The following is a 13248-nucleotide window of genomic DNA, read 5'->3' on the forward strand; positions in this document are numbered from 1 at the left end:
TAGGCTATAGGTTTTTCCTGTGTGGTAATTTGAGGATTTCTAAACTTGACTGCTGCCATTAAATTATGCCTTGACATGTCAAAGTATTAACCATTTTCATCTATTTTCCACTGGGTTATTTTCAATTGCATACCTGCAGTTGTTAAGAGCAAGAATGTTATATTTTTTCACTGCTCTTGTGTGCAGTCTTTTCTTATCGAGACGCATCACGTGAATTACAGTTAGCGACTGAAAGGTTGAGTCTAAATTCATGTCCTTCACAAGGTTGGCCCCATAAGGCAAAAAAATCTCGTTTACGTCCATGTTTTCTTCTTATACGAGTCTTCTAATTTTTTTTACTATATTCATAATTTCGTTCTTTCATAAACGATCGATGCTAGATGTATCATAAGGCTTATACCTCCGAAAATGTGATCTTAAGCAGCGTTAAGAATAGTGAAGCTTCATGACAGCAGCACATATCTATGCCATAAAGCTTTGACATTTATATACAATTATGAACCCACCACTTTCCTCATTTCTTAACTTTTGCTCTAGCAGACTAAGGTCTTAAGTGTGATTTATTAAAAAAAAAATGTTGCGAGGACTTTTCTGGATCTTGTCGAACAAAGGAAAGAATTCGCATGGGTATGGTTAAAAATTTAGGTAAAAACTGCAACAAAAGTGACGGCTACGGAATATGTAATTTTTCTTTTATATTTTTAATATTGCGTGTAATGAATTTAATATTTTTCTTACTAAAATTTTATTTTATGCAATATTAGCAATAAGAACGCCACTATTATTGTCTAATCTACCGGGTCTTGGTTACCAGTTTGATCGGCTCCGAACCCGGTCTTTCCTGTGTATTGCGTGAAGAGCATTTGACGATCGTCACGTACACGTTCTACTAACCTCAGGCCACCCGTATTATAGTGAAAATGTCTGTGAAAACAATTGCCACCCAAGAAGATTTCTCGCAAGTCGAGAAGTAAGCAGTATTTTGCATAGAGCTTTGCTTGTCAAAGTCGTGTTTAGCTACCTAAGGTGACGTGATGAAAGATAGGTTAGACAATTAAAGACCTTGGTTTCTGTCCCGCTAGCAAATTGTCTTGGTATATTGATGCTCGTGAGGATGAATTTTCCAGATTTACCAGATATCTTACACATACTGGAATAGTGCTCCCCGATTTTGAGGTGTGGAGGGAGCTGGGATTATTCCTGTCCTAGTTCTACTAGGAACCTCGTAGACTGGAGAAGCATACGCTACAATCACTAAGATTTAAGTTATTGGGAGCGAATGCAGAATAGGGCCTCTGGGCTACTGTAGATTTAACCTAGTAGGCATTTTTGTGGTAGATTTTTCAGAGGGAATATAACATAACCAGACTTAGGCTAACTTTTACCTAACCTAACTTTGGATGCAATGTCCTAACCTGACTGGGTGGACTGACTCCTTTGAACCCCCAAGTAATTCGTGATCCCCTACTGTCCGTATCCAGTTTGTGTTTTGTGGTTTTGTGTCTGATAATGTGGTCAAATAGTGATATCTGGCATCGCTCTGTGACCACACTGGCTACGACTACATCTTTGTTAAAAAACCACACTTTATAACATTGCTTTAAATTTTAGTAATTAAGCTTTGATAATAAAAAACTACCATAAATAAAATATACAGAATATAAATTTTTTATTTAATCCTTAAATAAAAAAGTTAAAAGATGTATTAAAATTTGTAAAGTTGAATCAAAAGTTCATCTCCTACTGCTAGTCAACTTTGACAATTACAGAGGCAAATTATGCAGATGCAATTGCAATGGCAGCACTGATGTTTAGTCGTTTACCCACACTGAGTGTGGTCAAGGCAGCAACGCTGGTGCATACTACCCAGTTATTGTAGTCTTTCAGACTAGGAGTAATAAGTATGCATGATATCACTTGGGTAAATGTAAAGCCGATGGCCACACGAAGATATCAAATATTAATCATTTCTTGCCTAAAGAATATAAAAAATGGTTTATATCATGCAATACAGATGAGATTATTTGCAAAATTTACCAAGATAGGGTCTGGTACTAAACACAGTGTCCTGTGGAACTTTATTGCCAGGGATGCCCTTAGAAACTAAACCAAAGATGGTAAATCTCTCATTATCTCATAATTTCTCAAATGATCTCACCACTGTTGTATTATATAGTATACTGCACCCATTTCTGTATTGATTAGTAAAGAAATTATATTAATGAATGAGATTGTTGTGTGGTCATCTCCTTTACATTTACCGTAATTTGCATTATATAAAATTTCAGGTAGGGGGCTGTAAAAGTTGCTTTTAAGCATACAGTAGAATAGGTTAGCCTAAGCTTTTAAACCAAAGATGTGGTAAAATTTTGCTTTAAACCATTACCACATTTTAGACTTAAAAATATTTTCTTAAGTTTTGAATGTATACTTTGAATATTTCTGATACTCATTTCATTTGCAAATGACCTAAACAACCACACACAACCTAACCTAACATAGGGTACCAGGTCCATACCCTTGTGCTTGATATTGTGTGATTAGTTTGGTCATTTGCTAATGAAACAAATGTCAGGAGTGCTTGAAGTGCAAATTAAAACACAGTACAGTAAAATGATATTTTAAGCCAAAATGTGATAATGGTTTAAAGTAAAATTTTACTGTGAGTTTTATAGGCTATTTTAGGTCTGTTTTTAAAAGCAAATCAGATACTTTTTGCAGGGGTGCATCATAACATAACCTTCTCTTGTAGAGTTCCATGCTAAGACCTGGCTGTGGGAAGGGGGTGCTTTTTGCCCCTGGATCCCCTAATGCTGTATTGTACAAAGCAAAATGTGTGTGTGTGCAGCTTCTGCTAGGCTATGTATAAATGAAAATATAGCCTACATATGAAAAATATAGGCTAGCCAGCCTATTTTTTTTTATTATAGATTATAATGTGTTTTGGACAAATTTTATAGTAATTTCCATTGGAAATGAAAGTTTAACCCATTATAACCCCTAAGTTGAACAGTAGTGGGCTAGCACAATGCTTAGTGGTGCTCATGCTCGTTCACCTGTACATTTGTCTAGTTCTGCTGTTACTGAACATAGGGAGTTGCATGGGTTAGTTGACCTCAGCTTAGAACTTTGTTCTGTGAATGTTCTGTGAATGAATCCTCCATGTCTCATGGTCCCTGCTACCCATGGTATGGATCACACAGGAATGGATACAAGAGCAGACTGGTGTGGCAGCCTTTCTCTTGGGAGATGATATGGGACTGGACAGCCTCTTGCTTCCAGAGCCTCGACAAACAAGTTGAAGTGGCTCTTTTGAGAGATTACTGTGCTTATCCATGATCATAATAATCTTTGGGAGGCCTTCATGGTTCCACACCTAGCCCTTATTTTGTTGATAGAGCTCACTCCCAGGTGCACTCTGAAATGAAACTGTCGATTAGGTTGCCATGGCCCCAACTTGCTCATGGGGTTTTGGGTCAGGTGAACTGTCTGATATCTGAGTGAGACAGTTCTCTGCTGTCCAGCAGATTGGGCAAGTCCCCTCAGCCCTGTTGATTTGCCAAAGGAGTTTTTACATCATAGAAGATGTGGAGACTACTCCCTCGCTGTTGTACTCGTCAGTCTGTGAACTGATGAATGACCTTCCACTAGAGAGACTGCCGAGATGGTTTCCTGGCTTTCAAGTCAGGAACAGAATCTATTGCCATGGCTTCTTTCCAGGTTGCCTCGTGGCTTCGCATATTATAAACATTTTTATTTTGTGAATATTGTAAGGAAGGGATTTATTAATCATATATCAATTCCCATGAAAACTTATGAAAAACCTGTTCTTTGTTGGTTGTGGAGCAGACAGAATGAGCAGACATCATCTTTACAGGTGTTGAATCCTGGGATGAGGGGTGAGAATGTAGTTTCAAAGGTTGCTGGTATTGAGAGGATAACCACAGGGTTCTCCTTGTGCACGAGAGTGCCCACTAATGGGCAGACGTTTTTCTGGTAAGACAGGACGTGGTCTCATTCCTTTTCTCAAAACAATTTTCAGTGGAAAGTAATGAGACAGAGGTGGAGAGAGGAGATTGTAATCCTGAGATACTCTTTTTCACTGGGCAGTTTATTGCAAAGCCCCTGTGCATGCAGACAGAGGGTTCATGTGCAATGGGTTGCCATTGTATAATACTGCTAATATGGAGATCCACTTGCATATGACTGTGCAGATACTCTGAGTGTACCTGGCTTGTCTAGGTCTCCCATTGTACATTTATACAATAGTATATGGGTGGGTCGGTCATGAATTGGAATGGGCTCATTCTTTTCACAGGACAATCTTGGTTCATGGTGCAGTAATCAGTGTTGCCAGATTTAATACAGTAGTTCATTTCTATGAGAGTAGACTGATGTGTCAGCTTCTATTTTGTGAGAGGGTCCAAGTCCAACTCATGTTTCTAAGGGGATCTGTTAGGACTTGTGGGATTATTTTCATATATGTAACTTACCAAGTAATTACATAGCTATATTTGCTAATCGATCGGCAGTTAAAACTTTTGAAGTTTGTGGTGCAATTAATTGTTTAAGTTTAGGTAACTACTCCGCCCTCTGTTGCAGAACAATAGGTACAACAAAACAGAGAAAGTCACTTCTTTCCTGCTGACGTTCGACGCAACAGTTTATGTTTTGGTGGTTGGGTTTAAAGTTTTCTTCATTGCTTTTCCAAGGAATTGGTGAAGTATTGTTGATTTTGGTAGCTTTTCAGAGGATCTGTCTTTTGCACACAATAAGAAATATATGGATGATGTGCTTTGCTTGCTCCACAAGGCGCCAACCTCGCTTAAGCCTTCTCGAGAGGCTTCTTTGCCTCCAGTGTTTTCTGAAGAGGAAGAGGTTGTCCAGGAGCCTACTTCTACTGCATATGCTTCTTTGATGAAGTATTTTTTAGCATCTTTCCCTTCTCATTTCCAGTCAGCTGCTCCGGTTTCTCCTGCCTCTCCCTTTCTGATGAGGAATCAGACAGACTCTAGCTCTCGCCTACCAAAGATGGTTCTCTCTTCCCCAGCTAGGAAGGCTCTTAGGGAAGTAGAAGATTGGTTGTCTGTTAAGAGGGAGCAAGGGAAGGCTGCTTTTGCTTTTCCACCAGCAAGATTGACAGCTAGGAGATATCTCTTCTATTCTACAGGAGAAGCTCCATCCTTGGGAGGCACTGCCTCCTCCCAAGTTGACTTCTCAGGATTAATTGACTTGGCAAGACGTTCAACTTTTTCTTCAGCTAAGGTATTCTTCGCCTCATCAGAATTCGACCACTTGGTGAAACACCTATTTAAGTTCTTGAGGTGTTCAGTTTTCTGGACTGGACGATAGGAGTGCTAGCTAGAAAGATTGAAGAACACAATGTGCTAGCGATGGACTTGTCTTCTGACTGGCTAGGTGTCTTATCCTGCGTGGGTAAGGCAGTAAGGGATGGCTCCTCTGAACTGGCAGTTCTTTTTGCTTTAGGAGTCCTCAAGAAGAGGGAGCTGTGGTGCTCCTTCACCACAACAGGAGTTACGTTTGTCCAGAAATCTGCTCTTTTGTACTCCCCTTCGGACAGACATTTTTTGTCCTGCAGTCAGCGGTTAAGGAAATTCCCACTGACTTACAGAAGAAATCCATGCAGATCTTCTATCCAAGTCAGCGAAGCGCCCCAAGGAACCTTCTGTTTCGTTTTCATGCAAATCATTATCTCCTCTACAGCAGCAGCCCTTTTGGAGAGGTAGACAGGGCTTCTCTAGACCCCACTCCAAGGTGTGGTTTCCAGCATGGTCTGTCAGGAGGACTTCCAGCAAACCCTCTTCCAGAAAGTGACTTTTCCCTCCTTCATGCACCTGTAGGGGCCAGACTCTATCTCTACACACTTTTGGGTGATGACTTGGTTCAAGATCTCACAATCAAGCCTTAGTGAATCATGTTGGCAAGTTGCATGGCCTTTCACATCTTGTCTGACTTTTGGAGGGTTTGGAATCCCACTTGGTCTTGTTTGTAGCAAAACTCAGAATCTGTTAGTTTCTGACCATAGATTCAGGAGCTTTCCATTTTCATGCCCCTGGGACTTTGTTTGTGGAGATCTGGATGAAATGCTTTTGTGCCTAAGTTTCAGGGTTCTTGCTAGTAATACCAGGCATCAGAATGAAGTTTCCAAGAGTACCCTTTCCTTCTGGCTTTGCGGGTGTACAGGCTGGCCTGCAAGGATGATGATTGTCCAGTCAGGGTGGGAGCTCAAGAGGTCTTGGTCCACTCCAAACTTCTAGAAACTTTAATTTTGCAAGATATGAGGACATGTGGCTGGCAGCACCAGATGATTTTACCTCATTTAACCTTGGGGATGTTGTCCACAGGTCTTTAGATGCCTTCCTCTTAGGACCTATAATGTATGCTCAGCAGTTTATATAGTCACCCAAGCTCCTCTCGGACAAAAAGTGTCTTACCTAAGGTACTTTGAAGGCATAAGGCGGAGGTTGAATGGGTGAGTGACAGGCATCTCTTATTTTCTTCTCCAGCAAGGCAACAGCCAGGGTGAATACTTGCTGGAAAGGTGATGGCAGGAGTAGGCTTCACAGTTGAGTATCATATCTTAAGAGCTTCATTTCATAGGGTGTGACTCCCTCTGTTCTCCCTTTTAACAAGGGAGTGGGACATTTGTAAATAAATAACTCACATGGTAGCTATCTTTCTGATTATACTCCCTTTTCTATCTAGGCAGGACTTGGTTCTCAGAAAGTTTCCTAGAGTGAGAGTACAAACATCCCAATATGGTACAGGGCTCAGTCAATCTTGTAATCCTACGCTGTGTTGTGTAGGAGGTTACAGTAGTCGTGGGTCCCATGCTCATTATCATGACTGTGAAAATGACATTTTAAAATGGAGATTCAACTTGCCAGTTAGTTGAGAGGCTCACTCCCACCTAGGGAGTGGGTTTCCTACTAGAAGATGATAGTTTGTATTTCCTTAAGAACAAATATCATATTGGAAAGGTTTGCATCAGCTGTAGTCTAGCAGGTTTGCCCAGGCTTTAGTCTAGCTTTCTAGCCAAGTCTTGGGAGAAGATACATCATTTTCAAGTACAGTACGTATAATGAGAGGCATTTAAATGGGCCTTAATGAGTTTAGAGTTAACACTCCCATTGTGTAGGTGACTGTAGTTGTTGTAGGGCCAATCTACAGTAATCAGTCATTTATTAAATGATTGGTAACACCCTTTTCATGTAGAAAAGGCAAGCATTACTGAAATTTATTACAAACTTTGTGTCAAAATGTGAACAACGTATTGGGCAAGTGAATTGATAAGTAGTAATTTCAAGGAACTTTGTTGATAGGTCCATTATCTGTGTATAGTACAATATCACTGTTTATTCAGTTAATTTTCTCAACAGGAATGGTGGCCTTTCAGTGGTCCATTTCACAGCTGACTGGGCACCACAGTGTGGGCAGATGAATGAAGTTCTCAATGAACTTGCCAAACAGACTGAGTTAAAGGTAAATATATGTCATGATTTTTATTATGCTTATTAGTAATGTTTATGATGGTATGGATGATTTAATGTTTTGCCTGTTCCTTTTATATAATTATATATAATTATATAACATTGATTGTGGGTGGGAGATTGGATTGCTTATCCTTGGTGGAGATTTCTGTTTTCTGAATGCCTTTTTGCAATGTATACAGTATTAATGCACTTTTCAAGTTTTTCCTGGATTGTGGTAAATGATTGAAAATATCAAATTATTTCTTTGATTTTTAAGGTTTTGTATTTTGTAGGAACAAGAAAAATACAATGTTGGCTTAATTAGTAGTATTTGTATTTTGTCCTCTCTAATAGTGTCTTATAATGTGTACTTTAGGATGTGACCTTTGCAATCGTACCTGCAGAAGACCTGCCTGAAGTCAGTTTGAAATTCAACGTGTCTGCTGTTCCGACGTTTGTACTGCTGCGTGGAGGACAGGTCGTTGATAGAGTAGATGGTGCTAATGCAGCAGATTTGACTTCAAAAGTAAAGGTGCAGGTAAGTAGATATCATTGCAGTAATGCAGTTTAGTTGTATTTTGTTATATTTGATCTCAAAATATTTAAGATTATCTACATCCCAAAAAGAAAGAATGCCTTTTTAACTAACATCATCATGCCTTTGAGTTGGTTTATCTGTTTAACCTTAGGGTATTTAATGAATAACCCACGTGACCCATCCCCAAATGCATTTCAACAGTAACAGAACATTTGATGTGATTATCCAGTGTAAAACCAACAATGGATATCAAATGTTGGAATTAAATTTTTATGTTAAGAACAGTAATGTTAAATTCCAACATTTTATTTTTATCTTCATGGTTAAATTTCTGACTTTTCCTATGAGAATTAAGAATGCTAAACTAGTGGTCTGGTTAAACTGTCTCTTGATTTTGATACTCAAAGTTTTAAAATTGTTTATACCAATAATCACTGATAAAACTAGATTTCATAATAAGTAACTTTCCAAGTAATTACATAGCTATGCTTTTCACTCATGCGGCAGTTTAAATTTGAAATTCGTGGTAGCACTCTAATTGTTTAGTGTAGGTGACTAGCCTGCCCACTAACGGGAATACTAGGAACGACTTAGCGGACAACCTCACTCTCTTTCTGCTGCACTTAGTGTAAACATTGTTTATAATCGCATTTTGGTGAAATACTATCACTGATTTCAAGTAGCCTTCAAGCTTACAATTTTCAGGATCAGTATTTTATTGTTTTTGTTGTTAAGATCTGATTCAAGTTTATCATATTTCGCTAAGTGAATTTGAAGTCACTTGATTAACTCTCCCTTACGAGTAGCGTATTTATAACGTAAATATCGTGTTCACTGCCAAACGGATGTTTTCAGTGGCAAATACATATCTACAAGTCTCAAGCAATGTTTCATAATAATTGAGATATGTTTGTGTGATGGTACTTTGTGTACTTCAAAACAATGGTCAGTAAAGAATTGATTAAAACATCATTGTATTACACTTTCCTTTGCAGAGAACTGAAAAAGTGTAAGGGCAGAATGTAGTAAGGAGAGAAATTACTTATTTTGGTGGTGATGGGCTTTTAAACAAACTGACTTTCTTGACAGCAGAGAATTGGTGCTGAGTGTCCAGGAGTGCTCATTAGCTTCCTGAGCTACTAGCTCACCTGGCGCCCAGCTACACCTGGCGCCATTTACAACCTGGGTGCACCCAGCACCCGGTACCAGCCTCCGATTGTCTGGCACCAACTCTTCCCACATTAATTTTTTCTCTCCTGCTACTAGCCCTCTTATCTTTTCCCATGCCTGGCTCCCTCGCTTCTTTCCCATAATGTTGCCAGTCTTGTGTATGGTTTAACAGAAGTTAACCCTGTGATAGTGAAGTGTTATGCAGTGGAGGAGGTTCTCCTAGACCTAAGTCACTGTCATGCTCCCCCAAACCTGGGAGAAGTCATACTGAAAGCCCAGTGGAGGCTAATGGGAAGTCCCCCAGGTAGTTACCCCCTCAGTCAGACCTGTTGTACGGTCCCAGGTTGCGACAGACAGCCACTGAAAAGGCATCTTGCCAGAAATGTAGGGGACAAGGTGACTGACCTGGCCCGTCGGATCTCCTAGACCAAAGGTCACCTTCCAGCTCCTCTAAACCGGGGAGAAGACATACTTGCAGTCCAAGGGTGTCCGAGGGGGTTTGCCTCAGGTAGTCCCCCCCCCCCGGTCAAGCATAGTCCCCACCCCCAGTCGAGCCTGTTGCCTGGTCCCAGGCCTTAGCAACAACCATTGAAAAGGTGTCCAAAAAGGATGTGCTTTAGTGATATAGGTTCTGGTTTGGAAGTCCAATGCACTTGTCTTCTGAACTTCCTGCTGTGGAGCGCCAGTACTAGGTGCCAAAACACTCTTCCAGCGCTTGTAAGTGCCCAGCACCCGAGTGGCCAGCAATTTTCAAGTGTCCAGTGGCTCCAGAGCGCCCCCCCAACACTCCTAGATGGAAGGAAGAAGATATAGCAAAGGTCCAAAGGAGGTTTGTGGGGTTTACCTAGGGGAAGTCACCTCCTTGGTAGAACCTGTCACTCACAGTTCGCATAGTGGAAGACCCTCAGACTGACGTTGGAAGGGCATCCCTTTTAGTGTCCACCAGTTTTCGTCAGACTCAAACTTATCCCTGACAGGAGGCGTTCTAGGTGTTTTTCACGCCGCATCCCGACCCTTGAAGAGATGTAGTGACAATGAGACGTCTCCTATTACATTTAAACGGATTAGAGATTCTCCTCTCAGCAACTTATGACAGTCACAGACTCTGAGTGCTCAGCGCCTACTCATGAGTGCCTGCTGGCTACCTCTGCGCTCTTGGCACTAGTGACTAAATTGCCAAATCCTGTTTTGACAAGGACCCGATTAGCTGGCGCCAAAAATGGCACCGATTCCTGAATGCCTGGCGCCGATTCCTGAATGCTTGGTGTTGATTCCAGATTGCTGGGCACCTACTCCAGAGTTTCAATATCTATCCAGTACTTGACTCCTGCCTATGAACATTTATCACCTGCTCACGGACAGTTTTTTTTAGAACATACTGTTGTTCTCTCTTCAGCACCAGTTCCTGATTGAGTGCATGGCTCTCGTTTTTTCAAGTGAATGGTGCCAGTTCCCAACAACCTGGCACCAATTCTTTAGTATCAGTCTCCCACATCTAGGTACCATACAGAGAGCATTAGTCTGCATATAGAGAGGTCCCCTTTTCAGTACTGTGCTCCTTCCCAGTGGCAGTTAGTGTCTAAGAGTCATGTCCTTTACAGATGAGGAATTTTATGTCCAGTATTTTTGAGCTTCGTGAAGAAAGCTCCCTCCTCTTAGACAGCAGAAGCACTGGTTAAGAAGATAGAGGACTTCCAGTTTTTAGTTGAGACATTGCCTTGGTTTGTCTCTGAATACTGTCCTATGTGGGTAAGGATGATTGAGATGTCTTTTAGAGATTTCCACTCTTTACTTTGAAACCTCAAGAAGAGAAAACTTGGGTGCTCTTTTGCTGCTGAAGGAGTCCCACAATCACATTCAGCCCTGTTATTTTTGCCTCTGGGTCTACATCTCCTCTTCCCTCAGGACACAGTTGAGAGAACTGTGTCTGTTCTGCAGAAAGGTTTGGCTCAGTTTGTCAAACTCACGGTTATGCCTGTGCTAGTCTTCCGTGATTTCCTTATGTCTTTGGCCTGTGTGTAGTGTTATTGAGTCCATTATAATCGAGTCCGCTCGAATGTCCAAGTGTCCACTGACTGTCAAAGAGTCCTCAGTGTCGGCAGCTAGTCCGCATGGTGGTCTGTGAGTCGGGAATGAGGATCCACAAGTTCCCTCAGTTGTCTGCGAGACTGCATAATAGTCACGAATCTGCACGGCCCGCAATGCCCCTTTTTTCTTTAGAATAGAAGACGAAGTTCAGGATAGAGATGAACCAGATAATCCTGTCATCCACTCTCCAAGGACGTTTGGATGAAGATCTGAGTTATGCAGGAAGTATCCTTCCATGTCCCTGTGGGATTCTGGGAGTATCTCAAGTCTGCCTGGTGGGACAGAATCCTCTAGTGTGAGGATCTGTGTTTCGGCCTCTTTACAGTAAGCCTACTGTCGAGTCCTCACTCCTGTAGCGTTTGACTTCATGTTCTGGAATGGCATTCTTTACCTGGATGACTGACTTCTTCAATTACCCTCGAAGGAAAGTGCTAGGAGGCTAACAGTTGGGACAGGGAAATGCAGCTGGACTTTTTTTTTATCCCCTTAGCTCTGAATTAGGTTGGACCTACAGTATTGGCTGTCAACAAACCATTGGAAGGGAAGTGCCTTCATACTGCAAACCCAGACCTAGTTTTCCATTCAAATGCTGATGATCTGGGTTGGGGAGCCTGCTTGAGGAACCAGATAGTTTCTGGGACCTGGCATTCAGAAGAACATAATCTCATCTCTTAGATATCTGAAAGCTTTTCACCCATGACTTCAACGCTTATCAACCCTATTGCACTCCTAGACTGGGGAAATCTTGCTTCAAGACCACAGTCCTAAGTATATTCTCATCTCTGCCAGATAGCTGAAAGCTTTCCACTTATGGCTTCAGCGCTTATCGACCTTATTTCACTCCTAGACTGTGGTTATATTGTCACAAGACCACAGTCCTAAGTATATTCTTGTCTCTGTCAGATAGTTGAAAGCTTTGCACTCACAGCTTCAATGATTCTTGACCCTATTTCACACCTAGACTGTGGTAATCTTGGTTCAAGACCACAGTCCTTAAGCATATGGAGAAGAAGGAAGCAAGGACACTCTCTCTCTCTCTCTCTCTCTCTCTCTCTCTCTCTCTCTCTCTCTCTCTCTCTCTCTCTCTCTCTCTCTCTCTAGTCAGCAGAGAACTCCTACGATAGGCATAGGCATATCAAATCGCGTTTTCCAGTCACTTGACTTTACAGGGCACACTAATTAGTTATGGCAGAAGCACTGATCTGTCAGAAGCTTGTCCTTTCCACCGAGTGGACCTTGGATCCCCTGGTCTGGCGGAATCTGTTGAATCAATGGGACAGGCCAACTATGGCCCAGTTTGCTGCCTCAAGGAACTGTTGTCTTCCTCAGTTCATTCTCCAGTCCTAGACCCTCTTGCATGGGCAACTGACGCCATACCTGTAACACCCTTCCACATTCCAACTTTGTCAAGGAAGGGCTGAACAAGTTTTCAGGTTCATCGCAATGTAATGATGACACTTAACTGCGTTCTAGACCATGAATATTGGTTCCCGAACTGGATATGGTTGTTGGTGGTGGACTCTTCACAACTCCTTCCACAATCCATTTCTACTCAGACAACCTCACTTCAAAAGATACCACTAAGGGTGGACCACTTTTTTCTCGGATAGATTTACAGACTGTCCGGGAGCTTGCCTGGAAGAAGTGAACTTTTTAAGATCGTCTGCAGAGACTGTTGCAAGATGCAGACGGCAGTCTTCTTGCCAAGTACTCCAGTCTTGAGTAGGCAGTGTTCCATCGATGGTGTAATGGTTATAACATCTTGTCTGCGGAACTCCTATACCTGAAGACTGCTAAGGGGGCTCTCTTCTTCCACCTTCAAGGGGCATAGAGCAATGCTAGGCTTAGTATGTAAACACAGAGGTCTAGTTTTATCTTCTAACCAAGATCTTAGTAACCTATGAAGTCTTTCAAGATTTTCAAGGCAGAGAAGAGTCTACTCCATACTGTATATTGGAA

At 41.5% G+C, this 13248-nt stretch overlaps 1 protein-coding gene across 1 annotated transcript in view; it reads left to right on the plus strand.

Annotated features, from left to right (window-relative positions):
* The first annotated feature begins 800 nt into the window (after positions 1–800).
* Positions 801–13248, plus strand: part of Grx3 (Glutaredoxin 3) — a 33072-nt gene continuing 20624 nt past the window's right edge. Inside the window, exons 1-3 of the mRNA XM_067081078.1 lie at positions 801–970; positions 7401–7503; positions 7870–8031. Coding sequence (XP_066937179.1) covers positions 921–970; positions 7401–7503; positions 7870–8031 — 315 coding nt within the window. The 5' untranslated portion in view covers positions 801–920. The remainder of the gene's footprint in view (positions 971–7400; positions 7504–7869; positions 8032–13248) is intronic.

The sequence above is a fragment of the Macrobrachium rosenbergii genome, chromosome 36 (assembly GCF_040412425.1).
Source record: "Macrobrachium rosenbergii isolate ZJJX-2024 chromosome 36, ASM4041242v1, whole genome shotgun sequence".
Taxonomy (NCBI): domain Eukaryota; kingdom Metazoa; phylum Arthropoda; class Malacostraca; order Decapoda; family Palaemonidae; genus Macrobrachium; species Macrobrachium rosenbergii.